Source organism: Plecotus auritus (assembly GCF_963455305.1).
Source record: "Plecotus auritus genome assembly, chromosome: 2".
NCBI lineage: Eukaryota > Metazoa > Chordata > Mammalia > Chiroptera > Vespertilionidae > Plecotus > Plecotus auritus.
Window position 1 is genome coordinate 222,891,714 of NC_137771.1, and position 26,919 is coordinate 222,918,632.

General features: G+C 49.2%; 1 protein-coding gene across 4 annotated transcripts; it reads right to left on the minus strand.

The window, feature by feature from the left end:
* Nucleotides 1-509: 509 nt before the first annotated feature.
* On the minus strand, nucleotides 510-25,550 carry MX1 (MX dynamin like GTPase 1). 4 transcript variants are annotated; one of them, XM_080657377.1, is made up of 15 exons: nucleotides 25,298-25,550; nucleotides 23,508-23,583; nucleotides 22,442-22,566; nucleotides 18,950-19,142; nucleotides 17,745-17,882; nucleotides 16,854-17,008; nucleotides 16,091-16,229; nucleotides 15,205-15,403; nucleotides 13,186-13,264; nucleotides 11,525-11,647; nucleotides 11,019-11,160; nucleotides 9,446-9,604; nucleotides 5,989-6,065; nucleotides 4,520-4,762; nucleotides 510-1,141 (listed from the first exon to the last, which is right to left on the minus strand). In XM_080657377.1, exons 3-15 carry the CDS (start codon nucleotides 22,529-22,531, stop codon nucleotides 911-913), a joined length of 1,968 nt encoding a protein of 655 aa, XP_080513503.1. In that variant the 5' UTR covers nucleotides 22,532-22,566; nucleotides 23,508-23,583; nucleotides 25,298-25,550; the 3' UTR covers nucleotides 510-910. The 4 variants fall into 4 exon arrangements, with proteins under 4 accessions (XP_080513503.1, XP_080513504.1, XP_080513505.1 ...); XM_080657378.1 differs by having other exon boundaries at nucleotides 22,442-22,563; nucleotides 25,298-25,456; XM_080657379.1 differs by lacking the exons at nucleotides 23,508-23,583; nucleotides 25,298-25,550 and adding an exon at nucleotides 22,817-22,998 and having other exon boundaries at nucleotides 22,442-22,563.
* Between the last annotated feature and the right edge of the window lie 1,369 nt (nucleotides 25,551-26,919).

A 26,919-nucleotide genomic window follows, 5' to 3' on the forward strand; every position in this document is an offset into this window, starting at 1 on the left:
CTCCTCTAGGCCTGCGAGGCTTCAGCTCACTTCAGAGGACACGGTGCGGTCCTTGTGGAACCTGCCTGCCTCCAGCTCCAGCCCGTTGCCCAGTGTCCTGCCCTGAGCTGCCGTGGCTGGGCGTCTGCGAGCGTCCCCACCCCTGGCGAGACCAGACAGCAGGAGCGGTGCTGCTCCAGGCGATTCGTGGTCAGCAGTCCCGCCTCTGCTCCCGACCACGGCCAGCCAGCGCCTCCGCCTGCTGGGCTACCTCCCGACTCGGCCTTTATCTTGAACTCCAAGCGGATGCCCAGGGACTTAATAGTCGGACCCTTGACCATGGCACATTATAAACAGCTAAGGCTGCTAGCTCTACCCTGTTTTACTTCCCCATTTCCCCTCCACCTCTTATAAATAACCAGACCACGAGCTTTTACTCAACTTCCTCCTTCCGACACCAGGCCCAGCTCCCCGGGTTCCCACCTGTCATTTCCAGGCTCTCCCCCCAAATGAGGAGTGTCAGCGACATGTCTGTTAGAAAAGAGTTTATTACAAGCAGATGAGGTATGACTTCTACAGCTTCATGCATCGGGGACTCAGGGTCCTAAGGCATCGGGTGCGTGAACGGTCATGGGAGAAACCAGGCACCAGCCCTGCTACGGTGCTCAGGGGCGCGGGTCCCTGAGGAAGACGGGGAGAGAGCCGGAGAAGCGGGCCAATGGGAAGATCATGTTCCTAACCAGGAAGACGGTGCCAGCCGCCCAACCCAAACCACATCCTTCGCGAGGGCAGGTCTCAAGTCTCAGGCTGGAAACCACATCTGGAAACCACATCGCTCACCGCAGCTTCCTCCTGGTCCCTTCCCTCTACGGGGATGAGCACGGGTGACTAACCAAGAGGACCCGGGAGGCGAGGCTCGGGGACAGAGCCCTTAGCCCGGGAACTGGGCCAGCCGGCGCCGGGCCTTGGTCAGCCGCGCCAGCCGCTCCTTCAGGAACTTCCGCTTGTCGCTGGTGTCGCTGCGCTCCTTGAGGAGCCAGTCGTACTTCTCCTTGTCCTGCAGCAGCTGGAGCATGGCCTTCTGCAGCTGCTGCCCGTACGACTGGAGGATGAAGAACTGGACGATCAGAGGGATGTGGCTGGACAGGCGGTTGCTGGCCTCCTGCAAGGGACGGTTCACAGAGGGGTTGAGGCGACCCTGAAGGAAAGTCCCCCCTCGTGACTTTTGCCACACGAGCACCCTGCTGGGCGGGACCGGAAACAGCAGGTCTCAGACCTCTGTGCTACGGGCAGCGAGGGACCACACACGTCCCTGCGGTGCAGAGGGCGCGGCTGGGGTCAGGGGCCAGCTGGGCTCCCGCTGGCTAGTCCTGACGATAAAAGGGTCTCTTCTGACGGGAGACGGTCAGATGTGCTCCAGAAAGGGAAACGGGGGACACGTTCACATTATTGACAACTCGGCCCCGAAGACTTTATATTGTTTCTTTTAAGTCAACACTAAGATCTGAAGCAGAACAGAGGCTGTGCTACCAAAAGCCACAGGAGGGCCGAGTTCTAGGCAGGTGGTTCCAAGCCTGCTCCCCACCGCCATCCCCATCCGCCTGTGAGTGCAAAGTTTCTCTTTCCCGAGACAGGCGATCGCTCCGGCAGCTCAGAGAGACTCACACTGAGCAAGGGCTGTGACCTCTCGGGTTCCTTCTTTATAAAAATACCAGCACCGGCCTCCCGGGATGGCTAGGAGGTGACAGTTGGAAAGATGCCAGGCGTGGAATGAGTCTAGAGCAGTGGTTCTCAAGCTTCTTAATGCCGCGACCCTTTAATACAGTTCCTCATGTGGTGGTGACCCCCAACCATAAAATTATTTTTGTTGCTACTTCGTAACTGTAATTTTGCTACTGTTATGAATCGTAATGTAAATATCTGTGTTTTCCGATGGTCTTAGGCGACTCTGCTAGCAGTTCTCAACCTGTAGGTTGTGACCCACAGGTTGAGAACCACTGCTATAGAGCCTAAGACCATCGGAAAACACAGATATTTACATTACGATTCATAACAGTAGCAAAATTACAGTTACAAAGTAGCAACAAAAATAATTTTATGGTTGGGGGTCACCACCACATGAGGAACTGTATTAAAGGGTCGCGGCATTAAAAAGGTTGAGAACCACTAGTCTAGAGGGTCAGTGACGTGGAGATGGTACACACACTACGTGTTCTAGAGGGGGCGTGAGCCAGGAAGGCGGCCTGTCCCCAGACAGAGATGGAGGAAAGAAGAAAAGGGACAGGCTGGCCAGAGGCATGCAGGCGGGATGCTGGGGGCCACCGGCACTGAGGTCTGATGTTGGACCCCGAAGCAGCTTCCTACAGGTAATACTGATCAATCTAAAGCAAGTGCTAGGCCTGCCGCAGGTCTGATGGTCACGTTCATGTGTCAGCTTGGCCAGGCAATAGTTCCCAGGTATTCAGTCAAACACGAACTGAGGTGTTCTGTAGATGTGGTTAACATCTACAATCAGCTGGCTTTAATAAAGGAGGTTATCCTTGATCATGTGGGTGGGCCTGTCCAATCAGCTGAAGGCCTTGTGAGAAAGAAATTGCCTGTACACAGCAGTTTTGACTCCTGCCCAAGAACCTCCAGCTTACCTCGCCTGATGGCCTTCCTACGAACCCTGGACTTGCCCTGCCAGCCCCCACAACCCATCAGCCAGCTCCTAGAACAGGGGTGAGCAAACTTTTTGACTCGAGGGCCACAATGGGTTCTTAAACTGGACCGGAGGGCCGGAACAAAAGCATGGATGCAGTGTTTGTGTGAACTAATATAAATTCAAAGTAAAGGAGTGGAGGGGAGAGCAAGAGAACCGGATAGAACAGCCGGATCCGGCCCGCGGGCCGTAGTTTGCCCAAGGCTGTCTTAGAAACACTTTTTTTTTTTTTAATTTGTTGTTAGTTTGTTTTTGTTAATCCTCACCTGAGGATATTTTTCCATTGATTTTTAGAGAGAATGGAAGAGAGAGGGAAAGACAGAGAGGAATATCGATGTGAGAGAAACACGTAGATTGGTTGCCTCCTGCAGGAGTCCTGACCAGGGCCCGAGCCGGGGAGGAGCCTGCAACCAAGGTACATGCCCTTGACTGGCATTGAATCCGGGACCCTTCGGTCCATAGGCCGATGCTCTATCCACTGAGCAACACCAGCCAGGGCTAGAAACACATTTCTTTACCTACATCTATCCTATTGGTTCTGTTTCCCTGGTACAACCCTGACACCAGAAATCTCATTTATCCTCCAAATATACGATGCATGAATAATTCCAAGCACTGCAACATCCCTGTGTTAGCAAAAGACTGGAAGCGCACACTACGCCTGCAACAGCACACGTCCATAAAACGGGAGACCTGCTGCCATGACAAAGAACAAGGCAGCACCACATGAGCGGGAATGGAACCATCTCCAAGGCGCAGTAAAGGAAGCAAGATGCCAAGCAGCACACTCTGCTAACCTCGGTGTAAAAACCATTTGAAGGTATACATACACTGTGCACACACACACACACGCGCACGCACACACATGTACACTGTCCCTTGGAGGACATCGAGGACCTGGAGGTCTACGTCTGCTGCTGCTGGGGAGGGGATGGCATGGCTCCGGGCGGGGTGGGTGGGAGACCCACTCTCCATGTCACTCTCATTTTTGGATTTTGTGCGTGTGCATGCATGGCCTATTCTAACAGGTTCTGTGAGGCAGGTGAGCAGACAAGAGGGTAAGTTTCGCTGCAGGAGAAGCCAAGGTGCACAGGCGTCCTTCTGTCTTGCCCTTCACCGGCTCCGCTCACATGTGTGCACCTCCCAGTGTTTGCGGACACGGAGTTCCACCCCGGGGTTAGAGTCCGGCTGCTGGGGGCGCGTTAGGAATGCGGAATCTGGGCCCAGCTCAGACCTGCGATCCACCCCTGCATTTCAACAAGACCTCGGGAGGTCAAGTTTGAGAAGCAGGGCCTCAAGCACAGGAACGATGAAGGATGGAGACACCCGGGAAAGCGGAGGATGATTATGTGCTTTAGGTGTCCAGGTTTTTACATGTCCCAGCGATTCTAACTAAGGTGGCTCAGCTGCCGTGTGTAGCCTTCCCAGGATGAATCAGGTCCCCCTTCGTGTCACGCGAAACACATAGAGAAGCAATCAAAGCACGCGTCTCTGTGAGCAGCTTCTGTTTGTGGAGCCGTCACTGTATGGGATACACTAAGGGAGTTACACCCACCCATCCCCCGGAATAGTCACTGGAAACCTACGAGGAGGCACCATTTCACAGAGAAGAAAGCTGAGGCTCAGAGGGGTTAAGGAACTTGGCCAGGGCCACACAGCCAGTCAACACCGGGTGTGAGTGGCTCTAAGTCACAGCCTCTTCTCGTCATCGGAGGCTGAGTTGCTTCTATGGAGGCGAACGAAGGGCTGAAGGATGGAGCTGGCTGGTGGGTACCTTACTGAGACAGTAAGTCAGGAAATGAGACAAAAAGCATCTTTCGGAGACATGCGCAGACTCACCTGGCGGTAGGCCATCAGGTGTTGGAGGATTTCAGTGAGGGAGCAAGTCAAAGAATCCTCTTGAGAGGACTTTTGCTCGCGCGAACTAGTCTTCTTCTCTTCCGATTCCTTCTCTCGGATCTTCTGCAGCGAAGCCCGGTACGCTTGGTCTTGGCAGTAGACAATCTGCTCCATTTGGAAGTGCAGTCGGATGGACTTCTCCGCTTCTTTTTCTTGTTCTGACTTAATGTCTTCAATTTTGGACTAATGCACAAGAGAAACACAACATGACTTCCCTCCAGAAACCAACCCCTGGGTCATAGGAAACTGGGTTATACACAAAGCCCCCAGCTGGCAGGTTCTCCAACTGGAATTAAAACATCACGCTGCTTCGGGACAGACTTCTGCGCCCCACCTTGGCTTACCTAAGATGGGGTTCCCACCCTCCACAGAGGCTCAGAATTCCTGAAAAGCCTGAACCGCACACGTGACCAGACCCCTCGTCCCCAGAGCCTGAGGACTCAGCCTCTTTTGTTTCTCTTTTCCTGGCCTTTCCATGTGGTAAGTGTGCCAGGGGTCCTCAAACTACGGCCCACGGGCCACATGTGGCCCGCTGAGGACATTTATCCGGCCCGCCAGGTGCCGCTGCCTGTCCTGCTTAGCAGCTGACTCGTCCCGGGCCCACAGTGCGCATAGGAATTTGTTCATAGTTTTTTTTTTAAACTATAGTCCGGCCCTCCAACGGTCTGAGGGACAGTGAACTGGCCCCCTGTTTAAAAAGTTTGAGGACCCCTGGATACCCATCAGAGAGCCCCCGGGATAAGAGGGATGAATTGAAGTCAGTCAAATCCTCTCTCCTGGGATTTAGAGAAACTGGCTACCTGGAAGCTGGGACATCCTCACACAGAGAGCACCTGGACCCCCACCTCACGGAGCGCCAGGAAGTGGGACGCACCCTGCCAGGTGCTGCCTCACGGTTTTCTCCTGTGTCCACCACAACCTTCTGAGGAGGCTGCCCTCGGCCCTGTGCTGTGGAGAAGGCGCTGCAGGCCAGGCAGGCTAAGCAGCCGCCGAGACCTCCAGCTCCTGCACAGCAGGGCCGGCCTTCCCGTCTGTGCTGCGTGATCGGGCTGAATGTCTGTGTTCCCCCAAATTCATATATTGAAATTCTAATTCCAATGTGCTGGTTTTGGAGGGAGGGCCTTCGCGAGGTCTAGGTCAGGAGAGTGGAGTCCTCAGAATGGGATTGATTAGTGCCTTTGCAAAAAGAGACACCAGAGGTCTCCCCCTCCCCCCGTCTCTCTCTTTCTCTCTCTTTTATTGCTTTTAACCAGACTTCACTGGTCATATAATTAGTATGATTCACTAATAAACTGCATAATTTGATTCTCCAAATATAACAGTAAAGTTGCAACGGTCTTAAATCCAGGAAACCTATTTTCTAGCATCAGGGTTAATTATTTTCTTTTTAAACCAATGTTTGGTTTTACCTTGCAGGTTCTGAAAAGGTTGAAAAACTCCTCGTAATTTTTCTTGGAAACATCTGTGAAGGCAAGCCGGACCATATCTGATGAAAGAAAAACAAAAAAGCCCAGTATTGGTGGGATCATTCATCATCTTAATAGATTGCAGAAAATAAGAGGATAAAATGACAAGAACGAAAGTGCCCTCCGTCCCTACCTCCTCCCTCACCTCCCTCTCTTCTTTTCACTAAAGGAAGGAGGCGTGCTTTTTGGCTTAAAGAGCTCCCTAAAAGAATTTTAAATATATTTTTTATTGATTTCAGAGAGGAAGGGAGAGATAGAAACATCAATGATGAGAGAGAATCATTGATTGGCTGCCTCCTGTATGCATCCTACTGGGGACCGAGCCCAAAACAGGGGCATGTGCCCTAACGGGAAATCAAACCCATGACCTCCTGGTTCATAGGTCGATACTCAACCACTGAGCCACACTGGCTGGGTCCTAGAAGAATTTTAAACCTAATGTCCCCCAGCATCCTTATTTAACATTTAAAGTTTTCATCCTAAGTTTAAACCGTTGCAAAGAATATGATCTATATATGATATATATATATGTATATATATATATCAACTTTTAATAGCCAAACCTCACATCATTCTTTTAAATACATCAATGAGATCTAAACGTCCACATTATCTATTTTAAAAGAAATACACAAATAAGCTCTTACTTAATCAGAAAATGTACATTATTTTCATTTCTGAAACCTGTATTTCCATTCGACTTCCTCACAGAATTTATCCTAACAGTATCTTTATGCATGAAAATCTTTTACTGACTCCACATCTTTCTAAAACAGAAGTTTATATATACACTAGAGGCCCAAATGCACAAAAATTCGTGCAAGAGTATGCCTCCCTTCCCCCGGCTGCCAGCACCGGCTTCCCTCTGGCACTCGGGACCCCAGCTGGCTTCGCCCCAGCCGCCCACAGGCACCGAGAACCCCGGCTGGCTTCGCCCCAGCTCCCAGCTTCCTCAGGAAGAACGTTTGGAATAATGTCCGGAAGACGACCAGTCTAATTAGCATATTACCCTTTTATTAGTATAGAGGCCCAGTGCACGAAATTCGTGCACGGGAGGGGGGGTCCCCCTCAGCTTGGCCTGCACCCTTTCCAATCCAGAACCCCTCGGGGGATGTCCGACTGCTGGTTTAGGCCTGATCCCTGCGGAATAGGGCCTAAACTGGCAGTCGGACATCCCTCTCGCAATCCAGGACTGCTGGCTCCTAACCGCTCACCTACCTGCTGGCCTGATCGCCCCTATCCCCTCTACCTTCCAGCCTGATCGCCCCCTAACTGTCTGGAAGGAAGTCGGACGTCCGGTTGACCCAGTCTAATTAGCATATTACCCTTTTATTAGTATAGATACTTCTATAACTATAAGTCTCTAAACACAATATATTTTCTTCCAGAGTGAGTTAGAAGAGCACAACTGGTCAACACAACACAAGAACAGATTTTATTAAGCCTAAAGTAAAATTCAATTAGAAATATACCCCTTAATGAGACTGTGAGGTAGCCACAGCAGTGGGCGGAGTGGAGGTGTTGGGTCATAAGAAACGTGCATTTGGTCTTTGCCCTTGGTTCCTGACACACAGCTCTCCCATTCCTTAGGCCTTTCTGGGGGTAGGAGCATCTTCTGTCCTAATGAGGGGACTCTGGGTGGCCCTGGGTAGCCCAGGATGGAGGCTGGTTGCCAGGAAGCCCAAGGCTTGATTGGAAGCCTGGAACTTTCAGCCCACCCTCCCCCAAATTCCCAGCATCTGGGGAGAAGGGCAGGGAAGAGGGATGGGGACTGAGTTAATAACTGTTTATGCCTACGTGTGTGGTAATTGATTATATCTCCATAGAAACTCCTAAGTGACAGGGTTCGAAGAGCTTCTAGGTTAGTGACACAAATACCTGCCAAGAGGGCAGTGCTCCCAACTCTGGGGGACCTGCTCTTGGGGTACCCCCAGACCTGGCCTTATGTATCACTTTCATTTGCTTCCTTTGTAATAATCAGTCCTTTATGCTACATCAGTAACGGTAAGTAAGAGTGTTCCTGAGTTCTGCGAGCTGTTCAGCAAATTACCTAGCCTGAGGAGGGAGCTGTGGCAACTGGATGTACAGACAGCTGGTGACTGCACCTGAAGCCGGCGTCTTGTGGCACGGTGCCCTTGAGCTGTGCCACCTAACTCTGGGTAGTTAGAATCGGAACTGAGTTGAACAGCTGAACACCCAGTTGATGTCCAGAGAACTGGTGCACTGGGGCGGGGGGGAGGGGTGTCCCTCAGCTCGGCCTGTGCCCTCTCGCAGTCTGGGACCCCTTGGGGGATGTCCAATTGCCGGCTTAGGCCCGATCCCCCTTGGACCTAAGCTGGCACTCAGACATCCCTCTCACAGTCCCGGGCTTTCACAGTCCAGGACCCCTTGTTCCTTACGGCCCACCAGCCGCGGAGGCAGGAGAGGCTTCCACCACTGCTGCTGCACTCGCTAGCCTTGAGCCTGGCTTCTGGCTGAGCAGGGGGGCAGTGGAGAGAGTGCCGCTCAATCAGAAGCTGGCTTGCTGCTCCTAAGCGCTGGCCCCATCCACCCCCACTGGTGGCGGGGGGGGGGGGGGGGCGGGGAGTGGCCAGGCTAGCTGGAGGGAGGGCCGTGGGAGGTTGAGGTGCCATGTGCCATGGTCGTGCCCCATTCCGCCTCTATGGAGACACCGGGACCGCGCAGCCCTCTCTCCGGCCGCCTCTGCAGAGCTGGGACCACAATGGCTGGCCTGGCAGCACAGGCTCACTGGCCCCGCCCACTGGTTGTTCAGGAAAGTCGTTCTTGCCTCAGCCCTCGCAGCTCATGCTTCGCCCATAAGGTCATCCGGAAGGATGTCCGGAAGGACGTTCGGTTGTCTGGTCTAATTAGCACATTAGCTCTTTATTATATAGGGTAAACAGAGCCACTTTAAAATGGAGAAACTGCCTTGCTCATCTTATCCCTCAAACTGTTGGGATGTTAGAACAGGCAAAATTGCCTTTGATCTGGGCCGAGGGTAACACTGTGTCCCCAAGAACTGACTGCAAGGATAACAAGAAAGCAGAGAGGATCTCAACTGGACTGGAAATTAAAAACTGTTTAGAATTAGCGTCACTGAATCAGCTTATCAGCACCAACAGCAATGCCTGCCTTCTATGGAGGCACCTGTCCCCTTCCCTTTCTCATCGACCCCCACCCCGCCCCGGGCTTTGGCCTCCTCAGCGGAACACCACTTGGGCTTCTGCCTGGATCAGTGTTTCCCGAGCAGCTCTTCTTATTGATCTCAAAGAACTGCGCTGCCCTACTTTGGCCTTTTATTTCTAGGTGACTGGTGGCTGGTGGCTGGTGCTGGGACACCCAGGGGAGAGCCCTGCGGCCTGGCACCGGCCTGAAGGCAACCCCGGGAGGGAGGACTCACCGGTGATCTTGTGCAGCATTTCCACCGCCGGGTCCTCCAGCAGCTTCACCTGCTTCTTTATGATCGTCTCAAACGTCTTGTAATTCACGAACCCTGGCAGCTCTCTGCCGCGATACTGATTTTCAAATTTCCTGATCTGCCTAAAAATATCTTCATAACCTACCATGGGAAGGAAGCGCTCTGAATTATTTCACAAAAACAATGTCGCAGGCTTTTCTAAACACAGCGCCATCCTGGACTCTGAAAGCACAGTGACACGAAAAAAAAAATCACATCTGATTTACAAATCAAAAAACCATCAGGGGTTGCAATAACAAAACAGCCCTTAGAGTACTCACTCTTGGTCATCGAGAGGGCAAGGAGAGAGCCAGGGCACAATGCCAGCGAGCAGTGACTGCAGACCTACTGGTATTCTTTAAAAGGTACTTGAGTATGAAAGTTTGTCCATCCATCTGGAATTTTACCAAAGCAATTGCATCCTAAGAGAACGTTATGACTTGTAGGTCCTTAAAGTGGGATTGACCGTGACCACCACCTGGAATTCCCTCGGCATCCCTGATTCATGTACTGTCGCATGAGTAGGAAGATTGCGCAGATCAAGTGGGATCATACAATACCCAGCACATAGGATCGTATTAGTGTGATATGTTTACTATATAAAAATCACTTGGCTTTTTCTTCATATGTTTGGAATTCTTTTTTTAAAAATATATATATTTTTATTGATTTCAGAGAGGAAGGGAGAAGGAGATAGAAACATCAATGATGAGAATCATGGATCAGCTACCTCCTCCATGCCCACACTGGGGACCGAGCCCGCAACCTGGGCATGTGCCCTGACCGGGAATCGAATCATGACCTCCTGGTTCACAGGTTGATGCTCAACCACTGAGCCACACTGGCCGGGCTGGAATTCTTTTTATTCTCCACACACTAGCTGTGAAGGAAAACACCCCACTGGGGGAGATTCGGCAGGACTGGCTCCTCTCTGGGGAGAACCAACCAGGGGTAGTAGCCTGGGTTCCCTTTCTGGGACAGGAGAAACTTTCTCATAGAAATTCTTTAAATGGCGATACAACCGTGTATTGTAAAATTCACCCTATCAGAGTGTACAAGTTGGTGATCTGGGGTATATTCACAAAGCTGTGCAGCCATCACTCCTATCTAACCCTCAAGCATTCCCATCGCCCCCAGGAACCCGGTGCCCATCAGGGGTCGCTCCCACCCTCCTTCCTCAGCCCTTGGAAACCGCAGATCTACCTTTGGTCTCCGTGGATCTGCCTACTGTGGACATCTCCTGTGAAAGGAATCACAGGACACGTGGTGTTTTGTGTCTCACTTCTTTCACCGAGCGTGAGCCTTCCAGCTTCAGCCACGCGGTAGGCCGTGCCAGCACTCCCTGCCTCGTGATGGCCGAGTCATAGTCCATCATGTGGTGTTACAGTCTGAATTCTGTCTCCCCCAAATGAACACGTCGAAGCCCTAGCCACTAATGCCTCAGAACGTGGCTGTGTTTGCAGGGAGGGCGTTTAAAGAGGGAATGAAGCTGTGTGTGGCGGTGCCTCGGACCCACCTCTCTGGAAATTCTTTTCGATCTCAATGCTCCACTTGTAGAACTCCATCCGGATTTTGGTGAACAGCCGACTGTCATCGCCCACCACAGTTTCCTCCCCCTCTACTAAAGTGTGGATGTCCTGATTAAACATATTAATTTTCTGTGAAGAGGAAACACAAATGGAGTTATTTCAGATGCCAGCGTCGTGGGATCTGGAGATCGTTTGCGTGCTGAGGGGGCAAGGCATTCCTGCTGCCTGTGGGCCACGTTGGGGAATGGTCACCAGACCCCCCGCCCCCGACTCTTCCCTTAAGGCCTTCAGGGTCTCGGGTGAGTCCCATGATGAAGAACCAAGGAGTAATGTGACCCTTCACCCTCCACACCCCACCCTCCCTGCCCCGTCCCTCAACCCCGGCCCCTTTCTGGTGCTCAGTGGACAGAAGAGAAAGAAGCGCATAAGGCACGCGGCCCCTTTCATATATTCAGGGTGTGATTCTCCAGCACGATGCCACGGCGCTACTCACGTCAATCAGAAAGAACATTTTCTCAGTTTCTTCTTCCGGGATGTCCATGCCAAACTTCTGCAACTGCTCTGTGATACTCTGCTGGTTCTCCTTTATTTGACTTTCTAACAGGGGCAGAGATTTCTGGGGAAAATAGAAAGTCATGGAAATACAGGAATGTGAACTGGGAATAGAAAGAAGGGCCCGGGCCTCCCTCTGCGACGTGCGGGGCAGCCGAGCAGTGCCTCTGACTTCCTGGCTTCCTCCAGAAGGACTCTCCTGCCTGGAGAGAGGGCACTGCTTCCCCCCTCCGGGCCTGCCCGCCCTCCCGCTCCCATGCAAACAGCCTCGGCAACGCCAGGCGACCCCTTGGCATGCCTCCTGGGCCCTGGAAAAGCAACCTGTCTAGTGGGTTCGGAAAAAGTGCAGTTGCAACAATGTGAGATTTAGCAACTTTCATGCTGCTGTTCAAGACGGAAAGTGATCAGGCACTGGCGTCTCTCATCACAATCATATGGAGGCGCGCACGTGCCGGCTCAGCCTTCCACGGCGAGCGTCTAAAGACACTGGCTAACACGTCACAAGCAGCCTTTAAACGCATCCGTGAGCTGGCAGGTGTTCAGACACCCAGCAGCCAAAGCCAGCTGACAGTGGGCGCCCACGGATGCCAGAGGGGAGCCGCAGTGAGGCTCGATTTGGCCTCAAGGGCATTTGTGGGAGAGAAAGTGTAAACTTGTCTGACTTGATGTTGAGGCGAAGGAGAAATCCCCGGGGGCTTGCGCCAGGCAGGAATCTAAGGGATGAGCACCTTTTTTCTGCATAAACCTGGGACCCCAACACGATGCCCTCATCATAGCAGGAGGCACAGCCTGCCCGCCAGCTCATTCCTACGGGACTGCGTGCCACGCCTGGACTCTGTGCCGAGAGGCGGGGAAGAGAAAATCTCCATGGAGAGTCTGTACCCACAGCCAGCCCTCAGACAGGTTTGCTCCCCAACTTCACACTTGCTGAGGGGTCCCCAAACCTCCAGCTAAGCTAACATGGTTCGAGCTAGAAGCAAACGCTACCTCTCTCCCAAGAGCCCCATTGAACCCAGGCTTCTGCAAATCCCCACAGACCAAGTTCCAAGAAACGCAGGCTCCCAGTCAAAATTCCGGCCCAAGTCCCTGTGGGGACGGCCGGCAGAACTCAGCACACCCAGCTTCTGATGCTGGAACCATCGAGTTCAAGGCACAACAGAAGTACATGCAAAGGCATCTCTTAAAAGGATCGAAAATGGGGAAGAGCACCAGACTCTGCGGACAGATTGGAAAAGCAGCAGAGACATATAAGAAACGAAATACGATCATTACAATTGCCAAGACATGCTGACAGCGGTAGACAGTGAAAAAGGAAGAGTCAGAACAGTGCTCAGAAGGTCTTGATTTTTAATTTGGCCAAGTGGACAGTCTTTCAGCATCCCACTCACTGTGTAGTCCTCTGACAAGCGCCATGCACGACCCGGGCCCTCTCTAGAAACGGGGGCTTTCAGGTCACATTCCACACCCGCTGAGCCTGGGCCTGCGTCTTCAGACGCCCAGGAGTTCCGTGTGCTCGCTGATGGTTCAGCGTCGCCAAGCCACGGTTCAGCTTGCTGTTTGTAGGATTCTACCCAGAGAACAGACAGCCCTCCCTGTGCTTACACTGATGTGTGCAATGAGCTCATGGGTCAGTCTTTCTGCCAGGCAGGGGATGGTGGCCTTTCCCTCCTCCAGGAGATCCCTGCAAGAGAAGAGGACACACACACCCATCTTAGTGTAGCCACAGAAGGCTTTGTGCGGCTGCCTGCGGGAGTCACGGCAAACCCAGTAGCTTCCAACTGGAGGGAGTGCCCTGCTGTTGGCAGGCGCCCCGCCAATGTTCAGAATTGGATCGTAGAGAAGGATGCCTGCATTTTAGTAAATTCAGATCATTCAAAAGTAGTATTGAATGACCCCTTCCAGTTGATGTATGAAATGTGTCTTTACAAAAATACAGTCACCTTCACGTATGTTTTCATCACACACACACACTTCTGTGTGTACCACACATGTAAATATAGTGCAAATCGGTAGAGGACTTCATAAAAATATATTGACCTGTATTTACATAGGTGTGAGGGTGGACATGGAACCAGGGGACACGGCTTCCCCGAGACGGGGACTGAAACCATGGCTGCTTGGGCGAAGGAAGCCACGCCCTCTTCTCACTCAGTCCAGCTCTGAGTTCCCAGGGTGAGTTATGACAGGGTTCTGACATTGCACAAAGCTTTCTAGGTTAAAAGGCAGGAAAGCTTGAGTTGACATACCTATTAGTGAGATTACACACAAACTTAAGTTCTCTTTCCACTCCTGTCAACTTGTGTAACTGTCGTAAAATACACATCTCATCAAATGTACCGTTTTAACCCCTGTTAAGTACACAGTTCAGGGGTATTAAGCACATTGACGCTGTTGTGCAACCATCTCCACCATCCAGCTCCTGAATGTTCCATCTTCTCAAACTGAAACTCTGTCCCCATTGAACACTAACGCCCCGTCCCGCTGCTCCAGGCCCTGGATCCCACCATCCTACACACTGTCGCTATGACTACGATCACTCTTGGGACCTTACGTAAATCATACAGTACTGTCTTTCTATGACCAGCTCATTTCACTTAGTATAATGTTCTCAAGGTTCATCCATGTTGTAGCAGGTGTCAGAATGTCCTTCTTTGTTAAGGCTAATATTCCATCGTATGAATAGATCACAATTTGTTTATCCATTCATCCATCAATAGATACTTGAGTTGTTTCACCTTTCGGCTTTTGTGACGAGGGCTGTTGTGCTCAGAGGTGTGTGAATATCTGTTTACACACCTGTCAATTCTGAACAAGACCTCTCCACGGGCTTCTGGGAGAATTGATTGTAATGATATTGACAATGTGCAGGTGTGCACACAAGGGCCTCCACATCCTATAAGCACCTTTTCATTGACATCTTTTTGGCCTGGTACCGAAGCGCCCTGCAGAGGGTGTGCCGGAAGGCTCCCTGCCACGGGCACAGAGGCAGGCTCCTCCTTTCCCGCCAGCTCTGCATCTTCTCAGTCTTTTAAATCTGAGCAATTTATCAGTCTTTTCCTTTTTTAAAAAATTTTGTCTTTCGCCTTAAGAGTTAGAAAGATCTCTATCATGGGATTCGAAACTCTCCATCTATAAGCTTCAACTGGTATTTATTTTGGTGTAATGTGAATGTTCAGGGCACGAAGTTTAACTTTTCCTCCCAAACATTAAATGATTTTTTTCAGTGCCACTCATGAATCATCAAAATGACATGGCCCATGGATCTGAAATGCCACATTTGTCATTTATCATACATGTATCTGGGTCTATTTCTGGATTTTCTACTTTTTTCCTATTTGGTGTATTTATGCTTTTATTCTGGTTCCAGCACCATACTATTTAAATTATTGTAGCAAGTTCATTCCTTAATTTGATTTTTTACAAGTTATATTATTATTATTATTATTTTGCCATGCATGTGAATTCCTCTATCTTTCTTCCAGGGAAATCCCACAGTCACTCTCAAGGATCAAACACTCACACATATACCCCAATATCCACTTTTGGAAGTGGCAGTTTTCCCCGGGGAGGACAGAGGTCCATGGTTAGGGTTTGACCTTGGGAAAGCAGAGCCGGGCGTACCTGAAATATGGATGGTCCTCGAAGAAGGCCCTCTCTCTCTGCAGAGCCTTGGACAGACTCATCTGGTACTGGATGTCCTGTTGGCCCCGACACTTGACGATCATGTAGCCCTTCTTCAGGTGGTAGATGAGGTTTCGCACCACGTCAACGACTTTGTCTTCGGTGCCTCTGTCCACCAGGTCGGGCTTTGTCAGGATCCCTGTGAACCGGAGACTTTCAATTAGGGGATACTCACAGCTCCGTTGGAGCGAGGAGTGGTCAGCTCACCACCTGGGGGAGGAGAGTCTCCTGGCCACCCGCTTCCTCCCAACCTTGCTTGAGGGCAGACAATAGGGCTTGCAGAGCCCAGGTGCAATGCACGGAACTTTCCATCTTCCCCATCTGACACTCTGTCCCCATGAAACACTAACTTCCCATTCCCCCCTCCCAGCCCCTGGCACCCTCCATTCTGCTTTGTATTTCTATGAATTTGACTCCTCTAGGGACCCAATATATGTGTTATTTGGCTTATTTCACCTGGCAAAATATTTTCAAAATTCATCCATGTTGTGGCATGTGTCACATGTCCTTCCTTTCTTCCCACCCTCCAATTCATTGTTAACTGACCTAATTGCTTTCAGGTTTTGCCCCACTCCCTGAACTCACCATGCCTTTTGTAAGCAGGCAGACAAGCGTTATGAGCCAACTCGTGGCCAACAAGAATCCACGTGGCCCATGCCATCGGGACTCAAGTGGGCACCAAACCTGACACCTCAGCAGTCTCATCTGCTGGGTGCAGCCCCCCCTCCCCACCCTGCATGGGTGCCAACAAACACCCATTTGGATTCAAGAGATGCTTTCCCACTATCAGACCACCTACCACTTGTAGGTTCGTCCCTCTTCTTACCTATGGTCCTGTCTCCTTCGGGGTCCACCTCCTGAGCCATGCTCAGCGCCTCTGTGGTGGCGATGTCCACGTTACTGGGCACCACCACCAATATGATGGTCTGCTGCCTCAGGATGTACTTCTTGATGAGTGCTGTAATCTGTAAGAAAATGAGAGGATGTGAGAGCCGAGATAGGTCCTTAGAGTCCCAGGGGTATCCTCCCCTCAACACAAGCCTAGTAGCTCTTCCCGAGCCAGAGTTATGAGAAACTAAGTTCTCTGTGGCAGAAAGAGCTCTGGGGCCAGGGAAAACCAAGGTTTCCACTCATTAACCATCTCCTAAAACATCAAATCTGATGGTCACAAAAAACAAGATGCTACAAGAATTGCTCGAGTCTTGCCTAAATCATTAATCCACAGGGTGAGAGTCATTGATAGGGAAATATCATTATATTGTTTCTAGTGCTCTCTCTTCCCATGTAAGATCCTTCTCTAATACATGCCAGTTTAGATATGCCACAAAATGTGACTCTACCTAAAAATGCATCACTGTAAAGAACACAAAACATAGAAAACCTATTTCCAATTTTGCCTGTTTGCCTCACTCTCTCCAGAGAAGCCTCTACCTGACTTGATGGAGGAAACTGCAGCCATCATGTTCTCTAAATTCCCTACTCATACCTCCTAATATCCACCCCTCAACCTCAGCCCTGGATTCACTATTGCTCTAATGCAGCCTCCCTCCCCCGCAAGACCAAGACCAAGATGGAGCCTGAAGTTTCACCTGACGTCCGATGTCAGCTGGCTGATTGCCCACAGCCACCCTGGTGATGCCAGGAAGGTCTATCAGGGTCAGATCTGGCACGTGAGGGGAGCTGACCTCCAGACTAATTAGCTCATGACTGATTCCCACACCTTCCCCAGCAATGACATTCTGGGCTAGAGAAGAAGAAAAAAAGAAAAACCCAATAGCACTTAGGATGAAAGTACCCATTACAGCGAATCCTCTGAAGGCAACACCTACCAGTCACTTTTGTGCCTTCCCAAAATGACTGAAACTTAAGTATGTGACATGGAAGAAATTAAAGTCAATAAGGAAAAGTTATCTATTCATCTCAATCACAGTTAGTAGCAACTAACTGTGTTACTCCTTTGTCTTTATCAAGTTTAAGTCTGATTTCTCCCTTTGGATGTTTCAAATTGGTCAAATGGTCTCTGTGATTTACATTTACCGAGACCTTCCATAAATCAGTCTAAACAAGGATTCTGTAAACAAATCTATTCTGCTCCTGGAGGAAAAGGCCCACCCAGGGGCCTTTTATTTTGGTCTGTGGAGTAGGGAAGCCCTTGAATAAAAAAGACTCAATATTTGGAGACAAGCTTTACATTTTAAAATTCACATCATCCTCAGATACTTAACTTATACACTAAGCAATACATTACTGAGGTCAGAATCTGTTCAAAAGCACTGATCTTAATGAGGGAAAAGAAGATAAAATAGGAGAGAGCTGGGGCCTGATGAGCAGGAGGGAGAGAGAGGGATGGATGATTCCCAAGGGTGCCGGGCGGGCCCCAAAAGGAGAGAGTGGGAACGTTGACAGGCAGACCCCACGCACTTCACATGGTTTGACCTGACATCCAAATAGGTGAGGATGAATGAATACGGGGTACGTACCTTTCCTGATTTCCTGTTCTACCTCCGAAGCGGCTGAAAGATCAATCTCCATGTCCCGGTAGGTGACTTTGCCTTTCCACTCATCATCATGCCTAAGTTTTCTCAGTTTCAGCACCAGGGGACATCTTGTAACAATACCTAGGAGGCCAGGTGCATATCAGTTCCATACTCGGCTTTTAAAAGTCCTATATGGTGGCCTTAGATCACTGGCTCTCAAAGTTTCATATAATCTTGGAGACTGTTCACACTGCTAACGTTCTGGTCTCACCCTCTGATACTCTGATGCATGACATCTGTGGTAGCCTCAGAAATATGCTCTTAGAATACACATCTGAGGTGATCTTGGGCTCCCTAATGCTTGAAAGCCACTATTTTAAGTATCTTGCTTCATCCCAATGTTTTGTCCCCACCTCAGGTGGTAAACAACAAACTTATGCAAACATCCTCCATTATCCCCTAATATACACACTACTCCTGTCAGAAAGGCATCCTGCTCCTACCAGGCCACCTTACTGTAAACTCCTTCCAAACCCCATCTATCCATCTTCCACATCCAGAGCACGTCAAGACCCATTTCAGGTCTGTCTGTGTCCATGAGCCCTTGCTGATATCCTTGGTCTTGTAGCTCAAACAGCACCAATGATCGGAGAACCAATCTTTGCCTCTCAGATGGAGGGTCAGCTCTGGGGAAGGGGCTCAGGAGAGACGCCCACATGCACAGAATTCAGGGCTGGAGACCCATATGCACTTACTCAAGACCTTGCACTCAGTGCAGGTTATGTATAAACCACACAGAATGGTGCAATGAGTGGGTATTATGGACTGAAGGGTGCCCCCCTCAAAATTTACATGTTGAAACCCCAACCTCCAATGTGACTGTATTCGAAGATAGGACCCTCCTTTAAAGAGGTGATTAAGGTTAAATAAGGTCATAAGGGTGGGTCACTAACCAATGACTGGCATCCTTCTAAAGAGGAAGGGACACCACACATGTGTACACACAGAGAAAAGGCCATGTGAGGACTCAACGAGAAGATGGTCAATCGCACGAGAGAGGCCTTGGGAGAAACCAAGCCTGTCGACACCTTGATCTTGAACTTCTAGCCTCCAGAACTGTGAGAAACAAATTTCTATTGTTTAATCCACTCAGTCTATGGTAGCTTGTTACGGCAGCTGCAGCCGACTGATAGAGAGGGCAAGTTTACCGCTGCCTCTGGGGAGGGCGACGCCCGACAGCGCCTCCAGCACGGAGCTCTTGCCCGAGCTCTGGTCCCCGATGACGGCGATGGCGGGCAGGGCCAGGTCCTGCTCCACGCCCAGGGCCCGCAGGGAGTCGATGAGGTCGATGCAGGGGCGCACCTTCTCCTCGTACTGGCTGCACAGGGTAGTCTCCAACGTCTAGCAAAAGCAGAATCAGAGAATTTTGTCATGACTTGCAGGTCATGTTCCATCAAAGATGGATAACTTCAACTTGCCTAATATACAGGTTATTCGAGTTACCAAAAGTGAGTGGGAGAGGAACAGGAAAAAAAAAGTGAAAAAATGGATAGATTAACATTTTCCCAAAGTTGATGAAAACTATTAACCCAAAGGTCCAAGAAACTCAATGAACCTCAAGCACAAAAAAACTATTGTGAACTATATCAATCTAGTCCAATTGCTCAAACACAATGATATTGAGAAAATGGTTAAGGCAGTCAGAGAATGACATGTTACATATAGAGGAACACAGGTGAGATTTCAGCAGACTTCTCGTCAGAAATCATGCAAGTGAGAAGACAGTGGAGCCGCACTTTTAAAATACTGAATATACCATTTAAAAATGAAAGTGAAATAGACTCTTTCAGACATACCACAGGGGAACAAATTTGTCACAAGCAGACCTGCACCACAGGAAATGTTAAATTCCTTCCAGCAGAAGGAAAATGGCACTGATGAGAATCTTCATCTACACAAAGGAATCTACACTAGAAATGGTAACTACTATACTTTTTTAATTACTTAAATACATTTAAAAGATATTTGACTATTTGAACAAAAATAACAATGTATTGTGGGGTTTATGATATACGTAAAGCTAAAATTCAGGACAAAAATAGCATGAAGGCCAGGAGGGGAGACATGAGAGCATACTATCATCAGGTTCTTATATCAGACATGAAATAGTATAATATTCCTGTAGACTTGTTAAGTTAATAATGTTTAATAGAGACACTCAGGCAGTTCTACGTAATAAGCCAACAAAGAAGGTAAAATAGAATCATAAAAAATACTTGATGAACTTAAAAAGAAGGCAGAAAAAGAAGAAATGAAGCCGAAACCAGTTTGGCTCAGTGGATAGAGCGTTGGCCTGCGGACTCAAGGGTCTTGGGTTTGATTCCAGTCAAGGGCATGTACCTTGGTTGTGGGCACATCCCCAGTGGGAGGTGTGCAGGAGGCAGCTGATCGATGTTTCTCTCTCATCGATGTTTCTAACTCTCTATCCCTCTCTCTTCCTCTCTGTAAAAAAGCAATAAAATATATTTTTTAAAAAAAAGATGAATAATTAGCAAATGCACATGTGCCAACCACCTGGGTTAAGAAAGCACATATTCTCAGTACCTAAGACACTCCGTACACCCCTCCCCAGTCACCTGCCTCCTATTGCTCCTTCACCACTCAGAAGGTCCTTCTACCCCGAGGCTTGTGATAACTATATATTTCCTCTTCTTCATCGTTGTACCACCGAACCATCTTTCCCTAAACAATACATTGCTTACTGTTGCTTGTTTTGGAACTTTACATAAATGAGATCACACTGTACGTTTCTTCTATTGATTCTTTGGCTCACCACTGTTTTTTAGACTCAGCTATCTGGATGCCTGGACACCCAGTTCATTCATTTTCACCGCTATATACTAGTAGAATTCTGCTGCATAAGCATACCACAATCACACATGGGCACTTGTGTTGGTTCTGGGTTTTGCTATTTATAAACAATGCTGTTAGAAGCAGGGCTCCCAGGGGGGATGGGCAAGAGTTTGCATAGTGGTTTTCAAACTTAAACCTGAAGTAGAATCATCTGGAGGGCTTGTTAAAGGCCCCCTCCTGGAGTTTTGGTTTTCTAGGTCCAGGGAAGGAGTGTGTGGGGGTGTGATCATTTGCATTTCAAATATCATCTGCATAGTAGCACCCCAGGCAATGCTGAAATCACTGATTTGGGGACCACACTTTGAGAACCAAGATCTACACCCAGAAGTAGAATTGCCAGATCACAAGACACACTGTTCAACTTGCCTGGAAGCGGTCAGGCTACTTCCAAGCAAGTGGGTGTGAGCTGTGTGAATTCTTACTGCCCCATACACTACCAGTTACAGCCAGGCCAGGGACAGTTATACAGTAGGTCCTCAGGTTACATTGGAGATCTGTTCCTATTCCTATGGCACAACGTAACGCGATTTTCACCATAAGTCGGAACCCACCTACATAAGCACCTGTCACTCACATGGAGCACGTACACAGCAGTAATGAAGTGAAACAGTAAAAAAAAAAATTAAAAGAAATTAAAAATTTTTTGCCGAAACCGGTTTGGCTCAGTGGATAGAGCGTCGGCCTGCAGATTGAGGGGTCCCGGGTTCGATTCCGGTCAAGGGCATGTACCTTGGTTGCGGGCACATCCCCAGTGGGAGGTGTGCAGGAGGCAGCTGATCGATGTTTCTCTCTCATCGATGTTTCTAGTTCTCTATCCCTCTCCCTTCCTCTCTGTAAAATATCAATAAAATATATTTTAAAAAAAAGAAATTAAAAGTTTTTTAAATTAAAAATTTAAAAGAAAGATAACAATCCCTGACCTTTACTTGTGGTAAATAAATAGTAAAAAACATAAAGTACATATGTACATACATTGAAATGACGGAACTTTTTTTTTTTATGAAAAAATGGGAGATGGCGACGGAACCATGAAACAATGTACATCGAATCTGACATAACCCGAGGACTGTATTAGGGTGGAAAGATGGGTGGACCTTTTTATTATCCTATGTCCTTCAACATGGTTTTTAATACTGTTTAAGATACTGATAACATTGATCATGAAAATGGAGTCAGCTTGAAAGGAGCTGATCCGTGGCTTGAAAACATGTAATAGCAAGAAAAGGAGCGTTTTCCTAAGTGCCCAAACTACCTACATTCACTCCTCTCCACAGCCACCTGAAGTAAATACTATGTTTATGCCCTTTAAAGATGGAAAACCAGGCACACAGGGGGAGGAATAACCCCAAGATCATGCAGCTGAAAGCGTCAGTGTTGGGATCAAAGGCAGGCCGACTGATTCCAGAAGCTGAATTTGGTTCCCAACAAAAATGTGTCTTGATTCTGGGAAAAAAGACACCACGTGGCTGCCCTGTGAGGGAATGTCATGACAACACCTCAGAGGGTTGCAGTTTGAGACTGAATCACGACATAGCACCGGGTAACACAGGGTTCCCAGCGCCCAGGGCCCAGGCCAAAAGTGCACCCCGAGCAGCATCAGCTAAGGCAAAAAGGCTACATTCAGTTGCAAGAAGGGCTCAAGCCGTAGGATCCACACCCTTGTTCTGCTCCGAGAGACGTGAGGGAGCGAGCCTCTCCGGCCGCAGTGGCATCGCCACGCACGGGGTAGCTCTGAAATGGACACGGCTCCCATCCACACGGATAGTGATATTCAGGCAGCAACTTACTGTCTCCAGATTTATCTCCGGCGCAACAGCATCTCCATTGGGTAAGGGCTGACTGGGTGCAGAGGTGGAGTCAGGAGTTGCTGCTTCCATGTTAGAATGAACTGTCTTCTCCCTTATCAGTTCTGCTTAAAACCAAGCAGAGCAGGATGAACACAAGTCAGAAGCTGGGTACATTCAATCATGGAGCCAAGCGCCCCCCTCTACTGACTGAAAAAGAAACGACAGGAGGAGCCCAAGGAAGCAAATGTCCGATGATGACCGAGGCTGCCTCCCAGCTCGGTGGCCTACAGAATATGCTTCTAGACCCCGAAAGATGTTTTCAAACTAGATATTTCCTGTCATAATTTTAGGTTGAACATCAAACATTTTTCTCACCATGCCCGGCTGGTGTGGCACACTGGTTGAGTGTTGACCTATGCACCAGAGGTCATAGGTTTGATTCCCAGTCGGGGCACATACCAGGGTTTTGGCTCAATCCCCAACAGGGGGCGTGTGCAGCCAATCAATGATTCTCATCATCATTGATGGTTCTCTCTTCCTCTCCTTTACTCCTCTCTCTAAAATTTAATAAAAACATATTTTAAAATTTTTTTCTCACCATAAATTTAGATAGTGGCAAAAATGACATTTATGATGTATTTTTTAAGTTTACATTTGAAAACAAAATTATTGTAGAACTCATTCTAAAAAAAATAGAACTCATTCTAGTGCAGCTGAAGGAATCTATGGTAATTTGATACCCAAACCTATCGTTTAAAAAAATATAACTCCAAGTCATTTATTCCTGATCCTTGATTTCAAATTTTCATTCCATTTCTTCCACAGAAGTGTATCTCAATGTTATTCATTTTATTTTTGAAAGTATTTAATTGACCACTTTATTTATACTTGCCTGCACATAGGAAATATACACACATATATTTGAAATTCATTTGAAAAATTTTCTGAGACCACAAGTCTCCAAACATTAAATTTTACACATCCAATAACTTTGGATAAAAGTAAATAAACATATTCTCCTTTGATTTAAAATAAATGTTATAAAAAGTATAAAGCACCTACTTACATCCAATGTAACTTCCTTTTTCTTGACGATGTAAAGTTGACAAGTTAGACAGAAATGCAAAGCTGTTCTACACCGCCTTCAAATCATGGAAAACATTCAAATTAGACCAAAACCCTGGCAAATAGGTGACAGAACTCATCTAGGTCCCTTCCCATCGCTGCCCATGGTGCAGACACAGAGGGGCCAGAGGGACCCCCTTTGAGGCCACTTCATGGTTCCCGGAACCCTTCTTGTAAATCCTGAATGTTTTAATTCTGAGACGGAGGGATAAGGCACAGAACCTTGCTGTAAATTTACTGCCTGAATAAAAATAGTTTTCTGATACTCTGTGCTTTCTGTCTGATCTCCCAAGAGCAATGCAGTCTTTCTCAATATTGGTACAGTTGAAAGGGAAGGTTAAAAAACACACACCCACAAAAGGGAGACTGGGATGCATTCCTTTTATGGAAAAGTGGGGGAAAGGTGATCAATTTTAGAGGACTACGGGCTTTTGCAATCTGTAGGTGTACCCCCTAACCCCATGCCTTTGGAGAGACTTCTGTGCTCAGGAGGGTCTCAGGAATTGTATTTATAAATACATTCCCTTCATGGTTTTTTTCTTGTCATGATTCTCTCTGGCTATGTATGTCTTGTCTGAGTGCTAAGGTCCTCTATGGACAATTGTTCCGTTCAGGAACCACAACTATTTATTTGTAGCGTTACAGATGCCAGAAGGTATTACAATTAAAAAAAAATTCGCCCTAGCTGGTTTGGCTCAGTGGATAGAGCATCAGCCTGCAGACTGAAGGGTCCCGGGTTCGAGTCCAGTCAAGGGCACATGCCTGGATTGCAGGCTCAATCCCTATAGGGGGCGCGCAGGAGGCAGCCTATCAGCGATTCTCTCTCACCATTGGAAAAAAAAATTCCCAGTCAGGGAAAGAGCCCCAGCCATGGCGGGTCAGAGTTACTTCCGGCCTCCCACGCATTTCCCTTTCAATGGCGTGGTGGTGCTTCCTTGGTTTCCCTTCCCTAGAGGCTGTTTTCCCCACTGAGGACCGACAGCCCTGAACTCCAGACACAGCTGCCCCGTGGCCGTCCTGCTTCTCACCCACACTGTGACTTTGTGTCTTTTTCTCAGCATCGTGGGCTCCCAGCGGCTAGGGCCGGCACGGGAAAGGTGCTCAATGGCTTCTGCATCCATGAATCAAAGGCAGCACAGTCCCTCCCCTCAAGGAGTGTGTCTGTGTGTGTGTGTGTGTGTGTGTCTGTCTGTCTGTCTGTCTCTCTCTCAACATATATTTTACTGATTTCAGAGAAGAGAGAGGGAAACCGGTAGAAATATCAATGACCAGAAAGAATCACTGTCATTGATTGGCTGCCTCCTGCAAGCCGCACACTGCAACCCGGGCGTGTGCTGTGCCCGGGATCTCACCGGTGACCTCCTGGTTCAGAGGTCTGCGCTCAGCCACCGAGCCCGCGGGCCGGGCGGGGAGTGTCTCGCTGCCAGCCATGACTGCGCCGCGCAAACACGCCAGGACAAGAAGGAGAAACTAGGTGGTGCAAAGTTTTTGCAGAAAAGCCGCCGGCTGGCGGGGCTGCTTTAGATGGGTCTCCCAGGAGCCCCAGCAGCCTGAGGGAGAACCAAGTGTGCTCTGGGCCCAGCCAACAACGTCATTACCATGACGACTATTCTCGTTATTTCCAGCCCCGCAGTGCCCACACCCAGGAGCGCTGGTGCCCCCCCGCCGCCCAGATGCCCCGCTCCGAGCCCGGTGGCGGGAGGGCCGTGGACCCCGGAGCGCGACACTCACCTGCCTCCTCGCCGCGATGTGTGTGCGTCCTGCCGGCTTTTCCGCTTTATGCAGCCCGTGCTCCGCCCCTCGCTCACTCACCCCCCCACCTCCCCCCCCCGCACCCCACCCCACCCCACCCCACCCCGGGTTTCCCGAAGAAACGAAACTCCGGGCTCTGGAAGGGCTGGCGAGCGGGAGTGCCCGGAAACGAAACCGAGGCGCCTCCCCTGCGCCGTGCGTTCCGCTGCAGCCTCCCAGGCTCTTCGAGTGCGTAAACGCCGGCTGGGCCCAGAAACCTGAGAGTTTTTTGTTTGTTTTAAGGATGTTTGTAGTGATTTTTTTATTTTTTTTTAGAGGGGAAGGGAGGAGGAGGAGAGAGAAACAAGGATGGTTTGCCTCCCGCACGCATGCACCCCGACTGGGGATGGGACCCTCAACTTGGGTATGTGCTCTGACCGGGAATGCCACCGGCGACCTTTGGGTGCACCGGAGGATGCTCAACCAATGAGCAGCACGGGCCAGGGCACATCCTGAGTTGCATCAGGCACTGCAGATGTTTCTGGGTGCTGTTTGAGAACTGCTGCCTAAAAGCCTGAGTCCCAGATAGATAGATAGATAGATAGATAGATAGATAGATAGATAGATAGATAATAGATAGATTAGATAGATATGCCCTGAGTCCTGCAAAGCTGAACTAGCCTTGAACCCAGAGGGTCCCTTAAACCCTGGTCTCTGAACAGAGGCACTGACAATAATTGGGGTCTTCCTGCCGGAGGGTCTCAGGGATCCTTCAGCATCAGCAGGGCTTCTTAACCATTTTTATTCCAATGCCAGCTTCCCCATCTCCCCCTACCCCTGCAGACCCGCATCAGCTTCCCCCTCCCCCACTTCTCCCGGTCCACCTCCAAGCCTCCCTGGCACGTCTGATTTCTCTGGGGCAGATATGGGTGGAAAATGGGGACTGAGGTCAAGCCAAGACTGCCCCCATGTCATCCTCTGGGAGTGAAGAGCAACATTCTCTTTGCAAAGAGCATCCTCTACCTACATTCTCCTTAGCTCAGCTCAGAGTCCTGGACAACAAGCCCGCCCCCCCTCCCCAACCCGGACACACACACACACACACACACACACAAATACTCCTATTGAAGCATCCATCTTATATAAAAACTGCTGTTTGAAATTTTAACCCTGCTATTTGGCTTCTGTAGATGCTTGCTTGCTTAAATAATAAGGAAAATAAGACTACTCCCACTTCAGAGAGGCCATTAAACCTTCCCCAGATGAAGTTATCAGTGCTGGCACCAGGCCAAGCCTTTGGTTGAGGTCTCAAGGCCCCAGCACATAGAGGCTCTTTAAGAACTTGTAAAGGGGGCCAGAAACACTCCATATTTGGGAGACAAAGAAGGTGAAAACATATAAATAGAGAAAGTTCCTCCATTATAGGGCCCAGAATTTGAGAGACATTTTCCTCTGGACCCGCCTGTAATAAATGTAACTCCATCTCTCTAAGTACTGCTTGGTTCTTCTCCGGTTTTCTGTAATCACTGTGACTAGGAAGGGTTGCCCCACCTCACCCAAAGGCACAAAGTCCAAGTCTTGGGGTCAGGAAAAGCCTGGATGGAACCAAATGCAATATGGCC

Excerpts from the sequence above, each read along its gene's own strand:
- MX1 (XM_080657377.1), bottom strand. The coding sequence starts at position 22,531 with ATGGAAGCAGCAACTCCTGACTCCACCTCTGCACCCAGTCAGCCCTTA. Across the intron at positions 13,265-15,204 it reads GAGGACCATCCATATTTCAG|GGATCTCCTGGAGGAGGGAA; the intron begins GTACGCCCGGCT and ends CTTCTCTTGCAG. Across the intron at positions 6,066-9,445 it reads AATGCTGCACAAGATCACCG|ATATGGTCCGGCTTGCCTTC; the intron begins GTGAGTCCTCCC and ends TTCTTTCATCAG.